This window comes from Dendrobates tinctorius, unplaced genomic scaffold (genome assembly GCF_039654945.1).
Source record: "Dendrobates tinctorius isolate UK_male_01 unplaced genomic scaffold, ASM3965494v1 ptg000027l, whole genome shotgun sequence".
NCBI classification, from domain to species: Eukaryota; Metazoa; Chordata; class Amphibia; order Anura; family Dendrobatidae; genus Dendrobates; species Dendrobates tinctorius.
The window spans coordinates 17,057,418-17,081,464 of record NW_027361695.1 but is presented as its reverse complement, the minus strand read 5'-3'; the positions used below and the strand labels follow the sequence as shown (position 1 = coordinate 17,081,464).

General features: G+C 45.9%; 1 protein-coding gene across 2 annotated transcripts in view; it reads right to left on the bottom strand.

The window, feature by feature from the left end:
• Positions 1-24,047, bottom strand: part of CFAP20DC (CFAP20 domain containing) — a 459,179-nt gene that overhangs the window by 407,520 nt on the left and 27,612 nt on the right. For both annotated transcript variants that reach the window (XM_073569809.1, XM_073569810.1), the window contains exons 3-4: positions 18,149-18,238; positions 600-693 (exon numbers count right to left, since the gene is read on the bottom strand). In XM_073569809.1, coding sequence (XP_073425910.1) covers positions 600-693; positions 18,149-18,238 — 184 coding nt within the window. The remainder of the gene's footprint in view (positions 1-599; positions 694-18,148; positions 18,239-24,047) is intronic.

The following is a 24,047-nucleotide window of genomic DNA, read 5'->3' as shown; positions in this document are numbered from 1 at the left end:
TCTCAACAGAGAAAAACTGATGAAACGCTGATGAAAAACAATTGTTGAAACTTGTACCCATTTTCTCTTACGAGAAAATCACTGAAGTATGCATGAGTCTTTAAAAGGGGTTAACAGAAAAATATGATGTATTACAATTGGCTACTGGATACCATTGTGGACCCCCAACAATACATCATGATTGACGAAGCACTGTTCCATATGGTATGGTAGTCCAAAGAATAATAAGTAATGGCACACAGAAAAGTCACAGGAGCTGCTCCGACAACAACTATGTCATCCAAAAATCAGTGTTTGGCACATGCCATTGGTTAGACGAATTATTGGACAACTTTTGTGATAGTGAGGCTTGCACCAAAATTTGGGACTTATGTATGCCAGTGGTCTAGCGTACAACCAAAGCTATATTTCCAGCCATATTTATCCTGTTGCATGAATGTGTCTGATAAATGTGGCATAATTTGTCATATTCTCACATAACATGATGCATTTAGATAAATCTATTGATAAATCTCCCCCAATGTTATCCCGATGGGTCTGTTTTCTTGGCCAGATAAGGGTTAAGTTAGGACAAGGCCCTAAGCTTCCAGGACACTTACGCATTTGCTTGTTCTCCTTTGGCAGCTGCATCTTGATCGTCTGGCTGCTTCCTTCAAGGACGAAGACGAAACTCTTCACTTCCTTATCAAAGTCCTTGAATCACATTAATAAAAATATAATAAATTAGCCATCAAATGCTATTAGAAAAATCACTGAGCAGAACTGATCAAAGAAGATTCTATTTTCATTTTTTTTCTCTCTTTTTTTTTGTTTTTTTTTCATTTTGGAAGAGCAGACATGAAACCCCCCGGGAGCGTCCGATCACAGGTAATGTACTGTAAGCGGCTGAATGATAGGTGAATGCTGTTCATTAAACCACGCACCAATTGTCCTAATCAACTTTCTAAAGCATGTTATTATTTTTAGATTAAAAATAAATCAGCTGCTACGACACTCACCGCAGTGTGAAATGTACGAGTGCTGCCATTACTATGTATTATCACCCTGCAGTACGGATTTAAAGGAAACTTTATGCTCTTTAATGAAATCAATGTCAATTATTATAAGGCATGCTGTTTGCTAGAAAAAGGTTAGAATAGGTTTAGATTGTTGCCTAGCAAAACGATATATAGCCAGTGGGTGACTACACTGGATTTTAATACTTTTTTAATACTTTTATTGACACTAATGTGGTAATTCCAGGGTAGGTGCATATAATAGCAATGCCTTTTCTGCTCCCTCTATGTCTGAAAGGAAAACGTAGAAGATCCCTCAAATTTTTTTCCTCCTTTTTTTTTTTTTTTTTACATTACAGCTAATACAGGGGTTTATCTCCAACCTGGACATAATTCTTAAAAGGCTAAGGCTAGTTTCACACTAGCGTTTGCGGGCGCAGCGCAGGGCCGCCACTAAGCCCTGCCCCCGGCTGCGCCCCCTCCGGTCTTTTCCTCCTCTGATCGCATTACTATGCATGCGATCAGCGTACCTGTCACGCCGTTCTGTTTGTTTTTGGTTGTCGGCGTGACAATGCATGTTTTTTGCTTTAACCCCTTACTCCTTTCCCCCTAATTGAGTTGGGATACTGCTGTCTTTTACCTGTGTGGAGCCTACTCGGTTCCCTGCTCTGCTGCGTAGCTGCACATGTGGTGTTGGGTCTTTGCTCTGCGACTTGACCATTCGCATGTGCGGTCCCTGGTCGCCGCTGTGGAAGCTGTCCGCGGGTTGTGAGGTCATTTGCAGCTGGTGCATGACTTTCCACGTGTGTCTTGGCTGGCAGCTATGGCCAGGTGCTCTAGGCTGCAGTTCCTGCACTGACTGTGCTGCCATGGTCTCTGTGTGTGCTTAGGCCGTGCGCAGCCACACCTTCCCTGCTTTTGTCAGGGTTAGTGTGTGTACTTGAAATGCTGTCCCCAGCCAATTGCTGAGGGGCAGCCCCTTTATAAACTTACCCTGCCCTATGGGTGGGGCCAGAGCTACTAACAACTCACAAAGCTCCGGGACTTTGCTATGTGTGTCTCGTGACTGTGGACCTTGTCTGTCTTGGTTATGGTACCAAATTCCCTGCCTTGATTCCTGCTTTGTCCTGTTCCCTCACCCTGCCCCGGAGGCGGTATATCCGGGCCTGAATCCATGATCCTGTACCTGTCCTGTACCTGACCCTGTCTAAATTCGCCCTGCCCTGGAGGCGGTGTATCCAGGCTTGAATCCTTGATCCTGTACCTGTCCTGTACCTGACCATGTCTGAACTGTCTGCTGTGTTATGTTCCTGGAATCCCTCTGTGTTTGGAGCCCCGCACCCAGTGACTCTGAGACACTTGTAACTGGTGTTCCTGCTGAGCATCTACTATGCTGTGCTCTGACTACCATGCGGTGCTAGCTCCATACAGGCCCAGCAATCCTGCGGTGTTAGCACCATCACGCTTGAGTTCCTTCCTAGGTTCGATGTCTGGAGCCTGATGACCACAGTCTGGAACCTGATGACTGCTGCCTCGAGCTGGATGACTGCAGTGGTGCCTGTAGGTCGTGTTGGATGTCCGGAACCAAACGACTCCCGTCTGATGTCTGCCGGTGACTCTGATGTCCTGTGGGTGACCCTGATGTCCTGATGACCTTGTGTACCCTGATGTCCTGATGACCTTGTGTACCCTGATGTCCTGATGACCTCGTGTGTCCTGATGTCCTGATGACCTCCTGTGTCCTGATGACCTCGTGTGTCCTGATGTCCTGATAACCTCGTGTGTCCTGACATCCTGCCTGTTTCCCGATGTCCCGCTTATGTGTGCCTCAGTGATCCGATGGTGCCTTGGGGTCCACTGGGTGGTACCCTTCTGGGAGATGTGGAATTGGGAGCCTGGTTTAGCCTTGTTTTGTCTATGTACTGCGACTTTATTTTAAGTAAACTTTACTTTCTTTACCTGAAGTTGTGCGGTGTCATCAAGTCCTACGTGTCCGTGTCCACATGCTCAGCTGCCACAGTATCCCGGTCGTTGCCCTTCCCTAGTTCAGGTAGGCCCGGGTCCCCCTCTCTGGTATAGAGGGTCCATATTGCGTCCCCGGGGGACACCCGCCCCCTCGCCATCGGCATGGAGGTGCCTGCTGGGTCGCATCTGCGGTCACAGTCGTGACAGTACCCTATACTTAGAGTTGGGTGCGCTGGTCGTGCGCTGGTCTGATTTTGCTGGCGCTGTGCCCTTTTGTTGCTGCGCCCAGCGCACAAAAATGTGCTGTGTTGCATTTTTGTGCGCTGGGCGCAGCGCCAGCAAAATCAGACCAGCGCACTCAATGCTAAGTATAGGGTACGCTGATCGCATGCACAGTCATGCGATCGGAGGAGGAGATGACAGTAGGGGGCGTGGCCGGGGGCAGGGCTTAGTGTCAGCCATGCGCTGCTCCCGGAAATGCTAGTCTGAAACTAGCCTTAGCCTGGTTTATAAAACTCTAATAGGGATTAGTGAGTTAAAGGTGTTGCCTCGTTATGTTAAAAAGTTCCCACTACAAATGCCGCTGCATCACTGATTAGGGAACAGTTTTTCTTTTTTTTTCTGTGCCCCTCCGATCCAAAGTTATGCCCCTGGTAATAATAGTGCAAATTTTCCCTTCAAAACATTCCAAAACATTACTCTGTGGGCGTTGGCTTTTTCTCCTCTAATGCAGTCTCTAATCATAACACGGCCACTCCCCCAGAGACATTTTGTGGTATACGCCCAGAACAGAATATTTGCAATAATACAGAGGGCTACATTTTTGTAACGGAAGGTCGCAGGAAAAAAAAGAAATAGTGTTCCAGAATCAAGGGAGCAGCAGAAATCGAAGAAGATAATCAGTTTATTTTTAAGAATCCAGTAAAAGTTTCTCTTTAAATGAGTAAAAATGCTAAGTGCTTACAATAACGCTCTTATTTGACTTATAGTTAAAAATCCTCTTTTGGTTCTCAAGAACGGAAAGATTTTGAATTGTATTGTGTACTTATAGTTGTCTGTTACCGGCAATCTCTGTAGTCTACTAGCAGTGACCAGTCTCTTCGGCAAGGAGAGCATTGCTTACATGCTTTTTCCCATAGAACTTGAAAGCTCTGCTCTGAAGCTGGCCAGATCACTGGATTCACGGAGCCTCAGTGTCTCTGCTCACCTACCTTACTACAGAGGCAAAGTTTCCTCTGCTGTAGAAGAGAATGCACAGTTCAGACCAGCAGTGCATCCATGCAGCAGCAGGTCTGAACCATCAATAATCAGGAGTAGAGTTGAGCGAAACGGGTCGGTCAAATTCAAAAGTCGGCGACCATAGCATGAGGTCGGCCACGAGGTCAGCGACCAGAGCGCCAAAGTCGCGTTTCAAAAGATGCTTCCAGCGCCCTTTTTCAGCCAATGACGGAGGACGCACAGTGTGGGCAATGCGATGACATAGGCATCGGTCACCACCATCTTTGAGAAGGGCATGCAAGTGATTGGCTGGCTTTGTGTGGCGTCACAGGGGCTATAAAAGGGCGTGCACGCCGACCGCCATCTTACTTCTGCCGATATTAGCATTAGGGAGAGGCTGTTGCTGCTGATTCAGAATAAGGGAGAGCGTTAGGCAGGGAAGAAGAACCAAAAAACTGCTTCTGCTGTTAGCGATTTCCACTTACAACACAACAGTTTGTGTGCAGTGACAGGGGAGGCTATATTTTTGTGCATCAGCTCTGTTGGTTATTAGGCTGCCTTATAAGGCTCCCTGATAGCTGCATTGCTGTCTGCACACTGCTGTGCAAACTGCTTTTTTAAAAGCAAAAATACTTTTCTTCCTCTTTTCTTCACAGTTACCAAACATTCATTTTTCCACACTTTTGTCTGCTGCCATCATTGTCATCATTGTCAGCCTCCTAAAATCTCTAGTGAGATCCAAATTCTCACCAATACTATAGACACCCTCCACCTTGTCATACACCATCCAATTTCAGCCTGTTACATTGAGGTGTAATCTCTACTAGCCCTGAGATACTAGTTCAGTGTCCTCAAATCTCTAGTGAGATTCAAATTCTCACCAATACTATATACACCTTGTACCTTGATTTACAGTACCATATAGCTGGTGGTATTTTGGGTACATTTTCACAAAAATGAGGAAGTATGGTGGAAGAGGCCGTGGAAGTGGGTGGGGGTTGCCAGCTGGTCCCGATGGTGTTGGTGTTGGTGGTGCATCTGTTGGTAGTGGCAAAAGCACAATAGCACCTAAGGCAGGAGGTGTTGAGCCTGCGGCATCGTCTGGCTCCACAAGGCCTCGAAGGCTCCCATTTCTGGGAGTAGGTAAACCGCTTTTAAAGCCGGAGCTTCAGGAACAAGTTTTGGCTTACATTGCTGACACAGCCTCCAGCTCTATCGCCTCCTCTTCTGAAGTTTCAAAAAATATAAGCACTGAGTCGTCAGTGGAGGCTCCTGGTCAGGAACAACACCTTTCCTTGTGTCCTTCACCCCTACCAAAAGTGAATGATGCGGCTTGCCACACTACAAATTACTCCATGGAGCTCTTTTCTCATACCATGCCTGAGTTATCAAGTCAAATCGTGAATTCCCCAGTCCAAGATGAATCTGAAATGGAGTGCACTGATGCACAGCCACTGCTAGATTTTTCTGCTGGTACATTCACTCAGAGCACTACATTGTCCTCGCAGTGTACTGAGGCAGAATCAGAAACTGATGAAACTCAGGTGCCCCTTCCCGCATACTATACCACCTTACACGATGACACAGAGAAAGATGCACATGAAATTGAAGAGGAGGTGATGGATGACCCAGATTGGCATCCATTGGGGGAAGAGGGTGCCGCTGCCAATAGCTCAGAAGAGGAGGAGGAGGATCCGCAGCAGGCAACGACATCGCAACAGCTGTTATCTGGCAGGACCATAGCAGTCCAAAAACGTGTTGCAAAAACCAAAAGAGTTGCAGGACAGCTTGGCCAGACGGTCAAATTAGCACAGCGTGCAAGGCCTCAAAATGTCTTCCATAGTAGGAAAAGTGCAGTGTGGCACTTTTTTGAACAAAATCCTAATGATCAGGCAAAAGTTATCTGTAAGAAGTGCGCAAAGACCTTTAGCCGAGGGAAAAATCTGAGAAATTTGAATACCAGCTGCATGCTTAGACATTTAACCACCATGCACTTGCAAGCGTGGACGGACTACCAAACCTCACGTACCACATGTGCACCTGTTCCGAATGAAGGTAGTCAGCAACACTACATCCCTTCCCACACTGTAAGCCCACCGGTTAGCACACCACCAGCAGCAAATGTCGAGGTGTCGTTGCAAGGGCAAAGCAGTCATGGAATCACAATGTTATTGCTACGAAAGACTGAATCTAGGCCATCAGCAACACCACCAACACCATCATCATCACCAACCCTCTCTCAGTTTGCCATGTCCACCGCTAATTCCACCATATGCAGCTCTCAAGTCCAGCTCACCCTACCAGAGACTCTGAGTAGGACAAGAAATTACTCATCCTCTCATCTGTGTACACTGGCTTTGAACACCCACATTGCCAAACTAATCTCGTTAGAGATGATGCCCTACTGGTTGGTTGAAAGCAAAGCTTTCCGCAAGCTCATGGCCTATGCAGTACCACGCTATGACCTACCCAGCCCTCCACGTGCATGTGAAAGACCGCATTGTCCATGCACTCAAGCAATCAGTGAGTGGAAAGGTGCTCCTCACAACAGATGCATGGTCCAGTAGGCATGGCCAGGGCCGTTACGTGTCCATCACTGCGCACTGGGTTAATGTGGTGGATGCAGGGTCCACAGGGGACAGCGGCGGTGGGACAGTGCTGCCTAGTCCACGGTACAGGAAACAGTTGGCTGTAGGCGTTCGACCCTCCTCCTCCTCCTCCAGAAGTGAAAGCTCGAACACAGAGCGCAGTCCATCCGCAGCTGCCAGTGTTGCACACGAGGTGTCCCACTATCGAACAGATAGTGGTAAGCGTCAACAGGCTGTGTTGAAGATGATGTGTTTGGGCGACAACAGACACACCGCGGAGGTACTGGCCAACTACTTGCAGCGACAAACTGAGTCATGGCTGGGCAGTCTACGTCTTGAGACAGTCAAGGTAGTTAGTGATAACGGCCGGAATTTTGCGGCAGCCATAGCCCTTTCAAAACTCAGACACATACCTTGCCTGGCTCACACCTTGAACCTGGTGGTGCAGTGCTTCCTCAATAATTATCCGGAGTTAACAGCTCTGCTCCATAAGGTGCGAAGACTGTGCTCGCACATCCACCGGTCGCCCGTACACTACAGTCGTATGCAGAAGTTGCAGCGATTGCTCCACCTTCCCAAGCACCGCCTAGTTATCGACGTTGCATCAAGGTGGAACTCCACCCTGCACTTGGTTCAGAGGCTGTGCGAACAGAGGCAGGCTGTAATTCATTTGTGGGAGGATACACAGTCAGGCAGTTTGCGGGCAGACATGGAGTTGTCTGGTGTGCAGTGGTCGAAGCTGAAAGTCCTCTGTAAAGTCCTTCAGTGTTTTGAGGAATGCACACGGCTGGTAAGCACAGACGACACCATCATAAGCATGAGCATCCCACTTATGCGTCTGCTCATGCAAACTTTGACGAACATTAAGGAGCAGGCGTCTGCAGCCGAGGAGGAAGAGAAGGAGGGAAGCCTTGATGACAGTCAGCCATTGTCTGCTCAGGGAAGTCTCTTGGACGAGGTGGAGGAAGAAGAGGAAGAGGAGGAGGATGATGGGGATGATTATTTTGGGGAGAAGGATGCTTCTCAGGGGGCAAGAAAAAATGTTAGCGTGGCAAGGTCAGGTATAGGGTTTGTGAGTGACTGGAGGGATGTTGATTTGCCAGAAAGTGCTCCTCCATCCAGCACTCGCAGTGCATCACTGACACCTGGAACATTGGCCCACATGTCTGATTATGCCTTGCAGATCCTATACTGGTTGGCCAGCATCCTAGATCCACGCTATAAAGGCAAATTCCAAAACATCATGCCACAGGAGAACCTAGAGCTAATATTGGCTAACAAACAAGCAACTCTGGTAAACCGTTTGTTTGAGGCATTCCCAGCACACAGCAGCGGTGATGTTTCTCCCACGAGCCGTAGGGGGCAACATGGAAGAGGTGTTCGTGGTGCACACAGCCGAAGTGGCGTTGGACACAGGGGTTTCAAGACCATGCTGTAGACTGATTGTTCAAGTACCGCTCACACGACTGGTAATACTGCATCGATCGAAAGTGACAAGAGACAGCAGTTTTCAACTATGGTAACAAACTACTTCTCCCATATTGATGTTCTCCCTCACCGGTCATTCCCCTTTGACTATTGGGCCAGTAAACTTGACACCTGGCCTGAATTGGCACAGTATGCCTTACAGGAGCTCGCTTGCCCTGCTGCTAGTGTGTTATCTGAAAGAGTCTTCAGTGCTGCTGGATCAATCCTGACAGAAAAAAGGACCCGTCTGTCGACCCAAAATGTTGATGATCTAACCTTCATTAAAATGAACCATGCATGGGTTTCAAAGGATTTTGTCCCACCCACCCCTGCTGACACGTAGGTTGCCAGAAAAATGGCTCGCTTTTGTCCTCCTCTTCCGCGGACTTCTCCAATTACTCCATTTGCAGCTGCTGAATGTCCAACATCAACATATGCCATTTTTTCCACCTCCCTAACTGGGCTGCCTCCCCCCACAGGGCCGGGGTCACCACCTGGCGCATGCACCCGTGCGAGTGCCGTTGCCCTGGACAGGTGGGTGGGCCCACTCTTGGGCAACGACACTGGCACAGGGTCCCTCATAGTACAATCAAGTGTCTCTGATGGTGGGGGTGCACACCCGCCGTCAGACACACCGGCGTACTATGAGGGGCCCTGTGCCAGTACCGCCGGCCACGAGTGGGCCCCCCCTGCTTGCTCAGGGCACCAGCACTTGCAATACTTACCTCTCCCTGCTCCACCACTGTGTACTCTGGCCTGTTAAATACTTCACTGGGACTGCCAATACAAATTTGGTGAAATGATAGATGATGGTTAAGACGTTGCTATGCCCTGTCCTGCTGGGCTCTATCTTCAGATGATCAATGGCTTCTATTTGTTATGGACGTCGACTCACAATGAGATGCAGTGGTGGTTTATCATCAGCTTTCACGGTTTTCCAACTCACAGACGTGTGACATTCCTGTCCACATTTTTAAATGTGTCCTCTCATGCCAATCCAATAGAATCGCCTACGGCCTGTGGCTTGTGTCTTTTGCACTCCAAAGTTACCTGACAGATCATGATAGGCAGTGATCTACATCTCTCCCTGTGATCACAATTTGATGGAGATGAGTAACGGTGATGGGTTTCACGGTACTGCGATACAGCAAACCTTTCTTCACAAGAACTGTATTCGCTGTCTCCACAGACAAAGTAATTGAGGGTCAGCATCGCCTCTGAGAATTCTCCCCGGAGTTTTTCCCATGATTAGTAATTCCAAAATTTCTGCAATCACTCGACTTTCTGTCTGTACTTGTATCCATCTTGTTTCCTCTTGCGGAGAGTCTGGACTGTCTTACTGAGACTGAAATATATATGAAGATTGAAAAATACCCCAACAGTGTATACTGGTGTACGCTTCGAATACAAAACCCTTTTTCTACTTTTTAGACTCTTTTCTAATCCATACTGAGGCTGTGAGTGTCTTTGTTGGACTCCGGAAATATACACGCAGATTTTTAATGTTTAAACTATGCTATATATACCTGCTATCCAGTGATACTGTACCCTTTCTCAACTTTCTTCAATCTTGTAGAATCCATACTGGGCCTGAGAACGTCTGAGTCTGCCTCCTGATTAGAGATGAGCGGTGTTCGAGTCGACCTGTTCTCCAAGTTAAAATTCCAGCTGTTTTGGGCGGTGTTCGAGCAGTTCATCAAACTTGAACACTTTGCTTTAAAATTCGGCTGTTCGAGGTTCCGTTCGAGAACGGTTCGTTCACCAAAAGCGTAACTTCATTTTCACATTAATAATGGTTTTCAATGTTAATAGACTGTTTCATGGCATAGTAGCGGTGTGTGGTAGCAAGCGGTGTAGTACACCTGTCAAGGAGCTACACCGTGTGTGTTTCTAATAATTTTTTACAGCATCTTGTCCAGAAAATCCTTTAGGGCCTTGTAGCACTGTCTGCTACTCAGCAGAGTAGCCCACCAGTGAACCTAGCTATGCCGCCTGTTTATGAAAGAACCAGTTTTAAACGGCATTTAGCACAGTTAATACTTTGGGCCTAGTAACTGTGTCTGCTACTCATCAGAGGAGCCCACCCGTGAACCAAGCTGTGCTGCCTGTTTATGTAAGAACAATTTTTTAACTCCATTTAGCCCAGTGAATACTTTGGGACTAGTACCGGTGTCTACTGCTCAGCATAGGAGCCCACCTGTGAACCTAGCTATGCCGCCTGTTTACGTAAGCACTGTCTGCTACTCAGCAGAGTTGCCCACCCGTGAACCAAGCTATGCCGCCTGTTTATGTAAGAACTGCGTGCTACTCAGCATAGGAGCCCAGCTGTTAAGCAAGCTACAGCACCTGTGGCTTGGACACTTAATTTTTCCATTCTTTCTGGAATGCCGGTTAGGCCTAATTCCGGAATTCCGGTTGACCTGCACTTACTGGGAAATCCTCGTTCGCGGGGAAGAATTGGAATCCCAGATCCCCACCACTAACGGTGTTCAGCGGGCTATCTGCACCTGTAAGCGACACACGCTGGTCCTTTCAGTGTAGCGCGCATGCAGCCCCGGACACGTAAGGGCATGACAGACCTGTTATTGCTCGATCCCATGTGCCAGAGCCTCGCGTGTCCCTCTAGTAAGCTTGACGCGTACCGCGGGGGCATGCCGGAGTCTCGTTCGTTAACGGAATTAAGCTGACAAATCGCTAGCACAACTAAAAACGGACATCCACCACCACCCACTGAATCGACAAAGCTTGCAATCTGTCCATCTTTTCTGTAGCTGGCATGGTTGAGGTTTCCCGGGTGGAGCGGAATTAAGCCGCAGGCTCCACTCCTGGTGGTTCCCTTCTGGACATTCCTTTAAGGTTCAGCTTTGCAACCATACTGCCCCTGGGAACCAAACACTTTGCCTTCATGGACGCTGTTCAGAGGTTCGAGGGAATAACGCCGCCCGATCGGCAGTTGGCATAATTTATGGTGGGAAGTCCGACGATATATGATCGTCTTCGATTTCAGATTTTTATTTTTTTTTTTGCATTTTACATTTTTATTCCAGCCTTTCTTGACTTCATAAGGGCATGACATGCCTATATCTGTGTCTCCTCCTCCTTTTACTCCACCTCTTTTCTATATGTAGTTGCCCTTTTCCATGTTATTTTTGTATTCTGAGCATTTTGTCTGCTTTGGGACACCTTTGTTTTGTAATTGTTTTCTATGTGTTAGTATGTGTTTGTGTTTGCCTGCCATTGTTTTCAATGGTGTTCGACGGTGTTAGTCGAACGTTCGACCAACATTCTACGAACTTGCCTCCTGTTCGACGAACCAAAACGAACTCGAACACTAGCGGGGTGGCTCAACACTACTCCTGATATATAGACGTACATTTTTAATGTTTAAACTATGCTCTATAAATCTGGTATCTGGTGATACTGTACCCTTTCTGACAGGAAGTCCTCCTCCAACCACCACTCTAAGTGTATCATTGACACCTGGAACATTGTCCCACATGTGTGATTATTTCTTGCGGATCTTCTTGTTATATTGTGGTGTGATCCATCTTGAGCGTATGACAGTCTGTGGGTTACTCCTGCAATTTAGATGTACGTATAAAAATTACCACAGCACTAGTGTATACAGCTGTAAGCTTGTGATACATTACCAATTTCCTGCTTTTTATATTCTGATCTAATACAAACTGACCAAGTGAGAGTTATTTTCTGACTGTAGAAATAAATAATGAGATTGACAACAATGACCCCTACACTGTATACAGCTGTACTCTTGAGATCCATTACCATTTTACGGCTTTTTATATTGTGTTGTAATCCATACTGAGCCTGAGAGCGTCTGTGTCTGCCTCCTGAAATATCTACAGAGATTTAGAATGTTTAAACTATACTATATATACCTGCTATCTGATGATACTGTACATTTTTTCTACTTTTTATATTCTTGTCTAATCCATACTGAGCCTGTGAGCGTCTCTGTGTGACTGATGGAATATATAGGGAGATTGACAATTATCCTTTGACTGTATAGAGCTGTACGCTTCTGATACAGTACCATATATCTGATGTTATTTTTGGGTTAATTTTCTGCAAAATTTTGAAGTTTGGTGGAAGAGGCCGCGGATGTTTGTGTTGGGGGGCCAGCTGGGGCTGATGGTGGTGGTGCATCTTCTAGTAGTGGCAAAAGCACAATAGCAGCTAAGGCAGGAGGTGTTGAGCCTGCGTCATCGTCTGGCTCTGGAACGCCTGGAAAGCTACCTTTTCTGGGAGTAGGTTAACCGCTTTTAGGGTATGTGCACACGTAGTTTTCTTGGTGTGCGGATTTTGTAGAGAAAACCGCAGGTAAATCAGCAGGACAAAAGACCTGCGGTTTATCTGCGGTTTTGCCTGCGGTTTTGCCCTGCGGTTTTACACCTCATAATGGATGAGGTGTAAAACTGCAGCGTTTCTGCACCAAACAATTGACATGCTGCGGATTGTAAACCGCAGCAAAACCGCGCGGAAAAATCCGCAGCATGTGCACAGCGCTTTTTAATTTCCATAGGAAATAAAGGTACTGTACAACGCAGCAGAATCTGCTGCGGACTCGCAGCTGCAGAAACGCTGCGGAACCGCAGTAGAATCCGCACCGTGTGCACATACCTTTAAAGCCGGAGCATCAGGAACTGGTTTTGGCTTACATTGCCGAAACAGACTCCAGCAAATATGCCCTCCTCTTCTGAAGTTTCAAAAAATGCAAGCACTGAGTCATCAAGTGCTGGCTCCTGGTCAGGAAGAACCCCTTTCCTTGTATCCTTCACCCCCACCAAAAGTGAATGATGCAGCAGGCCACACTTCACATTAGTCCATGTAGCTCTTTCTATCATACCATGCCTGGGTTATCAAGTCAAATCATGAATTACCCAGTCCAAGATGAATCTGACATGGAGCATGGGTGGCCAGCCAGGGCAGTGGGGTTAATCGGAACCGGGCCGGTGTCTCAGAGGGATGTGTCACGTTGGTGGTGATGACCCGTTCCGTGGCCCTGGGCGTCCATGCAAAGGGGTGAATAACGTTTATAGGTGAATGATACGTGACGCCACCTGTGGTTTCTGATCAAATTGACCCGCGCTGCAGTGTCGCTTCTCTAAGACAGATGTTGTGGTGCAGCTAAGATGTAGAAGCCCTGCACAGGTAGGGCCGTAGTCGCAGGGAAGATGAAAGAGTTGGTAGATGGTGTGCAGTGCAGGATGTAGAAGCGCCGTGCGCCAGGCACAGGAGAAAGATGACAGACACAGTCGTGCAGTTGCTTTACCTGTACTTGGTAAGTGCCGTCCAGGACCCAGAGTACAGATGGAGAAGGACTTGGTCAGCCTGGAAGCAAATTAGGAATTCTCTCTCTGCAGATAGGTAGTGTGGCCTCCGTTCTAGCGCTTATCTGAGGTACTCACAGTACTGAGTTCACTGAAGTTTCCCCTGTTCGCTCTATTTGGGAACTTTCTCGTATGGCAGGCAGCCATAGCCTTTTCCTTCTGGCTCACACACATCGCTGCTGGGGCCTCTGAGCCTTAGTTGGGAACAGAGCATTTACAGCTGCTACTTCCTCCGGTTTCTGCTGCAGGACCATCAGTGTCCCTTTAAACTTGGAGACCGAAATCCGGACCATGCGCTCCAGCTAGGAGTGAGCCTTAACTCTGCTCATCCTCCAGCTCCCCTTCCCACGTCCAGACACTTCCCCTTCCCTTCACAGACTGCCCTAACTTACCTCCTCCCGACCACAGAGAGCAGCTCCTCAGCAGTCAGGTTCAGAGGACTCCCTGCTGGCCTGGAGTGGGAACTGTGTTGTGTGTTGGTTTAACTGCTAGAGAGATCCTTTGTTGCTCCCAAGCATGACATCACACTCCCTAGGAGGAAGGTAATGCCACTGTGGCGACCGTACTCCTGGGGGCGCCACAAGTGCACTGATGCCCAGCCACTGCTAGTTGATTCTGCTGGTACATTGACCCAGACCACTACAGTCCCCTCGCACTCTACACAGCCAGAATCTGATCCTGATGAAACTCAGGAACCCCTTCCCACATAATATACCACCTTACACGGTGACAAAGAGGAAGGTGCAGATGAAAGTGCAGGTTCCTTGAGCAGGTGGGGGGGGCATACTCGTGGGAGACGGCACTGGCACAGGGCCCCTCACAGTACCCAAAAGTGTCTGCCGGTGGGAGGGCCCACCCGCCGTCAGACACATCACCGTACAATGAGGGGCCCTGTGCCAGTGCCGTTGCCAACGAGTGGGCGCCCCCTGCTTGCTCAGGATCACAGCACTTGCAAAGTTGAAATACTTACCTCTCCCTGCTCCACCGCCGTGACGTCTTCCGCGTTTCCTGACAGTGACATTCTGGTCAGAGAGCGCGATGACATCACGTCTGTACGCCCTCTGTCTAAACAGTCCAAGTGCAGTGAGATGGAAGATGGGGACAACAAGGAGTCCAGACTAGTACAGGGATTCCCTAGCGAGGAGACTTATTTAATTGTTTTCAATGTTGGGACAGCAATTTTTGGGGAGCACTATACTCTGGAGAATGATATATGGGGCCCACCATACACTGGAGCATTCCAAAGGTGGACATCAGACACTGGAGCAGCATTTACAGGGCCCATTATACACTGGAGCATTAGAAATGGGGCCCATTATATATGGAGCATTATTTGGGCTCATAAGACAGTGGAGCTTCATCCATGGGGACCAACATATACTGTAGCATTATGTGGAGCTCATCATATACTGTTTCAAACATTATATGGGATCAATGATTCTGTATGGAGAAATATATGGGCCTCATTACTCTGTATAGCGCACTATGCGGTGCCCATAATACTGTATGGAGGAATATACTGTCCATTTTTGGAGCTATTGGAGAATTTAAAATGGATATCAGTCATGAGATGTAAGAAGTGAAGTATTTTTCATTGTACTATACCGCTATTTCTCTGCCGTATCAGAGGATCATGAATTGTGGCATGTGTTAAAGGAGCCCAGTGACACTCTTTGGCCCAGGGCCCACGAAAATCTGGAGCCAGCCCTACCCCCCCAACACTTTAGCAAAATAACCCCCAGTTTTCAATGCCTAACTATTATTATAAAGTAAATTAAGGTTGACAAGCTTAAGTAATATGAATTGATGTTTTTGGCATTAAAATGGGCACTGTAGGTGTGTTTCCTGTCCTCCACTCACTGCCGACCTTGGTTCCCCATTGACTTGCATTAGGTTTCGTGTTTCAGTCGGCCTTCGACTTTTCACTATAATCAGCCGATTGTGTTCGACCCGACTTTTGATAAAGTCGGGTTTCATGAAACCCGACTCGACCCGAAAAAAGGCGCTCATCTCTAATCAGGAGCAGACAGACCATCACAGGCCAGCAAGAAGCTGGGAGGCAGTGAAGCGGTGCGCTCCTGAAGAACAGTGTTGAGAGACCCTCTAGAGGGGCCCTCTATTTAAGATCCTCATCCAAAACTGGTCTCAATGAGCGTCTTCAACTTTGGAGGACCTGTCCTGTACTGCTTTACAGTAGTGTAGTGCTTAATTTCTCCTACGGTGGAGATGCGGGAAATCTAAGCATTTATTGTCAACTGATTGCTAAGGATCCCAGTAAGAAAAACACTTCATAAATCCTTCTAAGGCTACTTTCACACTTGCTTTTTTTTGCAGTGCGTTTTTCCCGCAAAAAAACGCATGGAAAAAACGCATACAAATGCTGCATTTTTTTCAAGCATTTTTATGCGCATGCATGAAAAAAACGCAGCGTTTTTATGCGTTTGTATGCGTTTTTAGTGCGTTTTTACCGCGTTTGCGTTTTTTTCCAACATTAGTTGGCCTCACCAAAAAAATCAAGATAGGGTTAGGATTAACACTAACCCAAACCATGACTTTACTAACCCTAACCCTAACCCTTAACCAAACCATACTAACCCTAACCCTTAACCAAACCATACTAACCCTAACCCTAACCATTAACCAAACCATACCAACCCTAACCCTAACCCTTAAACCAAACCCTACTAACCCTAACCCAAACCCTAACCCTAACCCTAAACCCTAACTAACCCTAAACCCTAACCCTTAACCAAACCATACTAACCCTAACCCAAACCCTAACCCTAAAGCCCCTTAACTAGCCCTAACTCTAACCCAAACCCCTAATTTCCATTGTCTAACCAATGGTCAGCAAAAAAACGCATGCGCAAAAAAACGCATACACGAATATGCCAATGCGCACGTATGCACACCCATAGACTTACAATGGGTGTCTTGCTATAAAAAAACGCATTGCAAGCGCATGCGTTTTTTTGAGGCAAGTCGGACGCCCAAAAAATGCAACACGAGGCATTTTGTGCGCCTGAGCGCACAGCACAAAAAACCGCATGCGCGTAAAAACGCATACAAACGCATGTGTATGCGCACATAAGCGCATCCCATGCAAAATATAGGGGAAAAAAGCGCATGTGTTTTTTAGCGCTAAAATACAGCACAAAAAAACGCAAGTGTGAAACCAGCCTTACACATAGAGATGGTCCAAAGTGTAGAACTTCTTTAAGAAATAGTTTTTGTTCATGACACAGTAGAGTCTACATCAAAATGAGTGATATAACCCCTGACTATACGATGAAAGGACATCATAAGTACATCACATAAATGGTCTTCAGCTCTCAATCTTGTAGATTTGTCCCATCCATAAACCACATAGTAGTCAATCATCTGAATGAATGGCTGCTTTGAAATCTTACGTTTCCCCTATTGTTGCTATTGTGTCAGAAACCAGGTCCTCGGCAATCAAGTGATTGCCATGGAAGGCCCCATTTGAACGGGGTTGTTAACAGTGAGGCATAGTTAGTTATTAATTTGTGCTTATGTCATGGTAGTTTAGAGCCCCTTTACTTCTGTTTTTTTGGGATGTTGTTTTAGATGAAGAATATGGATAAGTGAACGTGCTGGGATAAGGTGTTATCTGAGCATGCTCGGGTGCTAACCGAGTGTCTTCGGCATGCTCGAATAATATGTTTGAGTCCCCGCCTCCATGTCTCACGGCTGTTTGACAGCCGCAACAAATGAATGGGTTGCCTGTTTGTTAGGCAATCCCTACATGTAAATCCTATATCCACCACTAATAAATGGCAGAAAGAGAGGCATAGAATAAAATTACAACAATGTTTATTACATAACAATTTTCACAAAATTCATATTCAACAAGGTAAGTACACATAATGTGTCTGCCATTTATTGGTGGTGGATATGGGATTTTCATAATCATTATTGAGATGGTGAAAAAAATATTCAGGACATTTGATTAACAATTATCCCTACATGTGATGAGGGCGGCTGTCGAACAGCTGCGAAACATGCAGGCGCGGGGACTCGAACATATTATTCGAGCACACCGAAGACAGTCGGTTAGCACCCGAGCATGCTCAGATAACACCTTATCCCAGCATGTTCGCTCATCACTAATGAAGAGCTGTATGAACAACCACCATACCCAATAGTCAGACACAACATTTCCCCTTCATAAAACCAGCATAGAAATCTATGTCAATAATGGCTATCTGTTGTACATCTGTAATTCTCATATCCAATCATATCTTTATTTTATATTCAGATATTCAGGTCAGATCGGGTGTTGACCATTAGGCATAAAGATCCATTTGGTAAAAGATATAGAAAAAAAATAGCAAAAACTCAAAAAATGGATTTCTCAACAATCGAAGATATTAATAAAACGCATGGAATAAGATTTATCACCAGTTAAAAAATTAATATAAAATTATCCAAACTAAATCTGAAGCGTGCAGCCAGAAAGACAGCTCTTCCTCAAAATGTAAAGGTTACCATCTGGAAATATAGCGAGAGAGACTTATATAAAAGTTACTGTGTAAGTTCTTACTTTCCAGATTGCTGATTGACTTCCAAATAGTCTCCACTTGGCCACGGGATCTTTTCCTTGAGCACTAAATACTTCAAAAAATGGTCCCCCCTGAAAGATATTACATGTGAATGCAAACTATTAGTAACACAGAGAAAATATATACAGTGCCTTGAAATAGTATTCATACCCCGTTAACGGTTTAACATTTTTTCACCCTACACTCACAAGCTCAAATGTATTTCATTGGGATTTTATGTGATATACCAGCAGTAAGTAGCAAGCATTTGTGAAGTGTAAAGAAAATGATGCATGGTTTTCTAATTCTTTTAAAAAATATAAATTTGAAAATGATGATGTGCATTTATATTCAGCCCTCCTTGAGTCAATGCTTTGTAGGACCACCTTCAAGTCTTTTGGGATCTGTCTCTACCAGCTTTGCACATCGAGAGGCTGAAATGTTTGCCAATTCTTCTTTGCAGACTCACTCTAGCTCAGTGAAATTGGATGTAGAGCGTTTGTGAACTGCAATTTTCAAAGCACAAGACTTGTATGTCAGTGACAAGACTAGTCTGGCTCCGCCGCTGTCTGGTTTCTCCCAGATAATTGACAGGTTTCTCCCTATGTGTACCGGAGATTCCTGATAGTGCATGTGTACGAGCTGTGAGGATTCACAAGTCTGTAGTCACATAGAGTGACTGCAGACTTGTACCCCAACCCGGACAACCTCTTTGGCCCCATTGCCCCTTTTCCTCCAGTATCACAGGCTGATGATGGTCACGGAATGAATAGTCATGAACGATAGGGGCCCAACAAAGACCCAAGTGTGCATTATGTTAGTACTTAGTATTAAATCCTGCTAATTTTTCATTTTTCATCCCCCCTATGACATTGATGACATACCCTAAGGATAGGACATTTATATCAAACTAGCTGAAGAGCCCGGCGTTGCCTGGGCATAGTAACCAACTGTGGGTAGTTATAACAAACTAGCTGAAGAGCCCGGCGCTGCCCGGGCATAGTAACTAACTGTGGTTAGTTATAGAAAATTATAATTATCCTCCATCCCATAGTCCCGTGCCCATATACCCATCACACATATCCATGATGCCATAGGCCCATGCCCATATACTCGTCATACATGTCCTCCATCCCAAAGTCGAGTGCCCATATACCCATCACACATCCTCCATCCCATAGTCCCATGCCCATATACCCATCATACATATTCTCCATCCCATAGTCCCATGCCCATATACCCATCATACATATTCGCCATCCCATAGACGAGTGCCCATATACCCATCACACATCCTTCATCTCATAGTCCCGTGCCCATATACCCATCACACATCCTTCATCTCATAGTCCCGTGCCCATATACCCATCATACATATCCTCCATCCCATAGTCGAGTGCCCATATACCCATCATACACATCCGCCATCTCATAGTCCCATGCCCATATACCCGTCATACATATCCTCCATCCTATAGTCCAGTGCCCGTATACCCATCACACATCCTCCATCCCATAATCCCGTGCCCATATACATATCCACCATCCCATAGTGCCGTTCCCATATACCCATCATACATATCCTCCATCCCATAGTCCGGTGCCATATACTCATCACACATTCTCCATCCCATAGTCCCGTGCCCATATACCCATCATACATATCCTCCATCCCATAGTCCGGTGCCCATATACTCATCACACATCCTCCATCTCATAGTCAACCATTATGACATCATAATGAGCGGCGGCGGGGCTTGCAACCTTTGATGACATCAGCGTCGCCATGGCAACCATTGTGATATCATAATGAGGGGCGGGGCTTGGCGCGCACACACTGCTTCCCCGGTATGCAAATAGGGGCATTGTGACATCACAATGAGGGGCGGGGCTTGACACACACACACTATTGCCCCAGTATGTAGATAGGGGCAAAATTGTTTGGTGAATTGGAACGCGCGGGGTTAAAATTTCGCCTCACAACATAGCTTAGGACGCTCTCGGGGTCCAGACGTGCGACTGTGCCAAATTTTGTGGCTGTAGCTGCGACGGTGCGGATGCCTATCCCGGACATACAAACAAACATACACACACACACACATACACACATACAAACATACACACTTTGAGCTTTATATATTAGATTATAATGATTATATTGCACATAAAAACCATGCATCTAATCCTATCCTGTGTGATACTGACTGCTGAGCCGTGTATCTAATCCTGTCCTGTGTGATACTGTCTGCTGAGTTGTGTATCTAATCCTATCCTGTGTGATACTGTCTGCTGAGCTGTGTATCTAATCATATCCTGTGTGATACTGTCTGCTGAGCTGTGTATCTAATCCTATCCTGTGTGATACTGACTGCTGAGCTGTGTATCTAATCCTATCCTGTGTGATACTGCCTGCTGAGCCATGTGTATAATCCTCTCCTGTGTGATACTGACTGCTGAGCCATGTATCTAATCCTATCCTGTGTGATACTGACTGCTGAGCCATGTGTTTAATCCTATCCTGTGTGATACTGCCTGCTGTGCTGTGTATCTAATCCTCTCCTGTGTGATACTGACTGCTGAGCTGTGTATCTAATCCTATCCTGTGTGATACTGGGCTCCCCCTGCAGTCTGTGTCAGAGGGTGGTCTGTGTTGGCACGGTAATAAATTGTGTTATTTCCAGCTTTACAGAAGGACGATAACACCATAGAAATGATAAAGAAATGATAAGAATAATAGGTCTCAGTTACCACAACTGTCAACAAAGAAAACTGTTGCTGATAGCAACCAATCACAGCTCATTTTTCATCTTTTAAACAGCTCTGGGACAGCATGGCGAGTTTTGAGTGGCGACTTTCGTGTTGCGACTTCTATGTGGCGAGATTGGTGTATGTGTGGTGAAATGTGTGCTGAGGGTGGTATATGGGGTGAAGCACGTGGTAGTGTGTGGCGCATTTTGTGTGTGTGCTCATATCCCCGCGTGTGGTGAGTATCCCATGTCACGTCCGCACCTTAGCAACTGTACGGTATATACTCTTTGGCGCCATCGCTCTCATTCTTTAAGTCCCCCTGGTTCACATCTGGCAGCTGTCAATTTGCCTCCAACACTTTTCCTTTCACTTTTTCCCCATTATGTAGATAGGGGCAAAATTGTTTGGTGAATTGGAACGTGAGGGGTTAAAATTTTGCCTATGACGCTCTCGGGGGGTCCTGACGTGTGACTGTGCCAAATTTTGTGGCTGTAGCTACGACGGTGCAGATGCCAATCCCGGACATACACACATACATACATACACATAGATACATACACACACATCAACATTGAGCTTTATATATTAGATGGCACCCCCACTGATGAGCACCAGCCAAATCTAAGGCTCCATTAAGCCCCGCCCACTGCCGCACCTCTTCCTTCAGCTCCGCCTACGTCAGCATGCGTCCTGCGTACCCTATCTTTAACATTGGGTACACAGGCCATGCAAATGTATGTGGATGCCTGTGCATGCATCGGTTTGACACTGTGCCGAATGCAACATGTTGCATTTTGTTCCGGTCGGCGCAGCGTCAAAACGACGCATGCGCGGGCATCTGCATACATTCGCATGGCCTGTGTACCCAATGTTAAAGATAGGGTACGCAGGATGCATGCTGACGTAGGTGGAGCTGAAGGAAGAAATGTGGCAGTGGATGGGGCTTAACGGAGGAACTACGAGCCCTCCGCAGCTCTGCCAAACGCAAGTGTGAAACCAGCCTAAGCGATGAATGGAGTCGTCAGAACTGTGTGGTTCTGTTCGCTATATAATGACAGTTTCCAAGAATTGAAGCTCATGTCCTACATACTGTAGACTGCACAATTAGTGGAGCCATGCCGTGCTCACTAACGGCTCACCGTTATCTGTGCTCTACTAATCGTGTCCCTTTCTCTATTTACATCTGGCCTACACTCATCGGCGAAGACGCCAAATGTCGGATCTCCACCAATCTGATATAAATGACTTATCCCAAGGATACGTCATCAATATCATGAGGACGGACAATACCTGTAACACACATTTAGGTGACAGATAGGACTATGCAAACAGAATCAGATTACATAGGGTTTATAGGCTGCTTGCATGGCACTTTACAACAGCTGTAGACAAAATATCTTTTAAGAACAAGAGTTTAGTCTAACCACATTTCTTCATACTAACAAGATTTTACCAAATTCCAAATGCTCCGCTATTGTTCTAGGAAAAAACGACCTCATGGCTCTCACGGCATGGATACTCGGCTAAATCCATCCGTGTTGCAATGTGCTCCTTCGTATCAGATTCCGTCAATCAGACATTTTTACTTTTCTGCACAAATGAAGGCGACAACGTAATTGTATATGATGGCGAATAAAACCATCCGCATTATCACAGCGGGAGACTCTAATCCATAAGACAGCTTCTTCCAAAACTTTACACGGTTCAGTAAAACCTGCGCTGTGAAGGGGGTGATATTTTCACAATTGCAGTTGCCATAAAAAGGAATCTGGGAATATTAAGCAGGAACCTCATGGCGGCCATAACATCTGGAATTGCTGACTGCCTGGCACACCTTACCGTCGATTTCTGTTTTTTTTTTTTACTCCAGTTAATGAAGAATTCACAAGCCTTTTTTTAAGGACAATTGATGGCAAAATACTTGATGGCCTCCTTTAACCCCTTCACCCCCAAGGGTGGTTTGCACGTTCATGACCTGGCCAATTTTTACAATTCTGACCACTGTACCTTTATGAGGTCATAACTCTGGAACGCTTCCATGGATCCCGGTGATTCTGACATTGTTTTCTCGTGACATATTGTACTTCATGCTAGTGGTAAAATTTCATTCAAATAACTTGCATTTATTTGTGAAAAAAATGGAAATTTGGCAAAAATTTTGAAAATTTCGCAATTTTCCAACTTTGAATTTTTATGCCCTTAAATCACAGAGATACGGCACACAAAAAACTTGATAACTAACATTTCCCACATGTTTACTTTACATCAGCACAATTTTGGAACCAAAATTTTTTTTTGTTAGGAAGTTATAAGGGTTAAAAGTTGACCAGCGATTTCTCATTTTTACAACACCATTTTATTTTTAGGACAACATCACATTTGAAGCCACTTTGAGGGGTCTATATGATAGAAAATACCAAAAAGTGACACCATTCTAAAAACTGAACCCCTTAAGGTGCTCAAAACCACATTCAAGAAGTTTATTAACCCATTAGGTGCGTCACAGGAATTTTTTTGAATATTTAAAAAGAAATGAACATCTAACTTTTTTTCACAAAAAAAATACTTCAGGTTCAATTTTTTTTAATTTTACCAAGGGTAACAGGAGAAATTGGACTGCAAAAGTTATTGTGGAATTTGTCCTGAGTACGCTGATACCTGATTTGTTGGGGGGAACGACTGTTTCGGCGCATGGCAGAGCTCAGAATGGAAGGAGCGCCGTTTGACTTTTTCAATGCAAAATTGGATGGAATTCAGATCGGACGCCATGTCACGTTTGGAGAGTCCCTGATGTACCTAAACAGTGGAAACCCCTTACAAGCGACCCCATTTTGGAAACTAGACCCCCCAAGGAACTTATCTAGATATGTGGTGAGAACTTTGAACCCACAAGGGCTTTACAGAAGTTTATAACGTACAGCGGTACAATTAAAAAATCATATTTTTTCCACAAAAATGATCTTTTCACCCCAATTTTTATTTTCCCAAGGGTAACAGGACCCTAAAAGTTATTGTGCAATTTGTCCTGAGTATGCTGATACCCCACATGTGGGGGTAAACCTCTATTTGGGCGCATGGCAGAGCTCGGAAGGGAAGCAGCGCCATTTGACGTTTTTGGCTGGAATTGAGATCGGACATCATGTCGCGATTGGA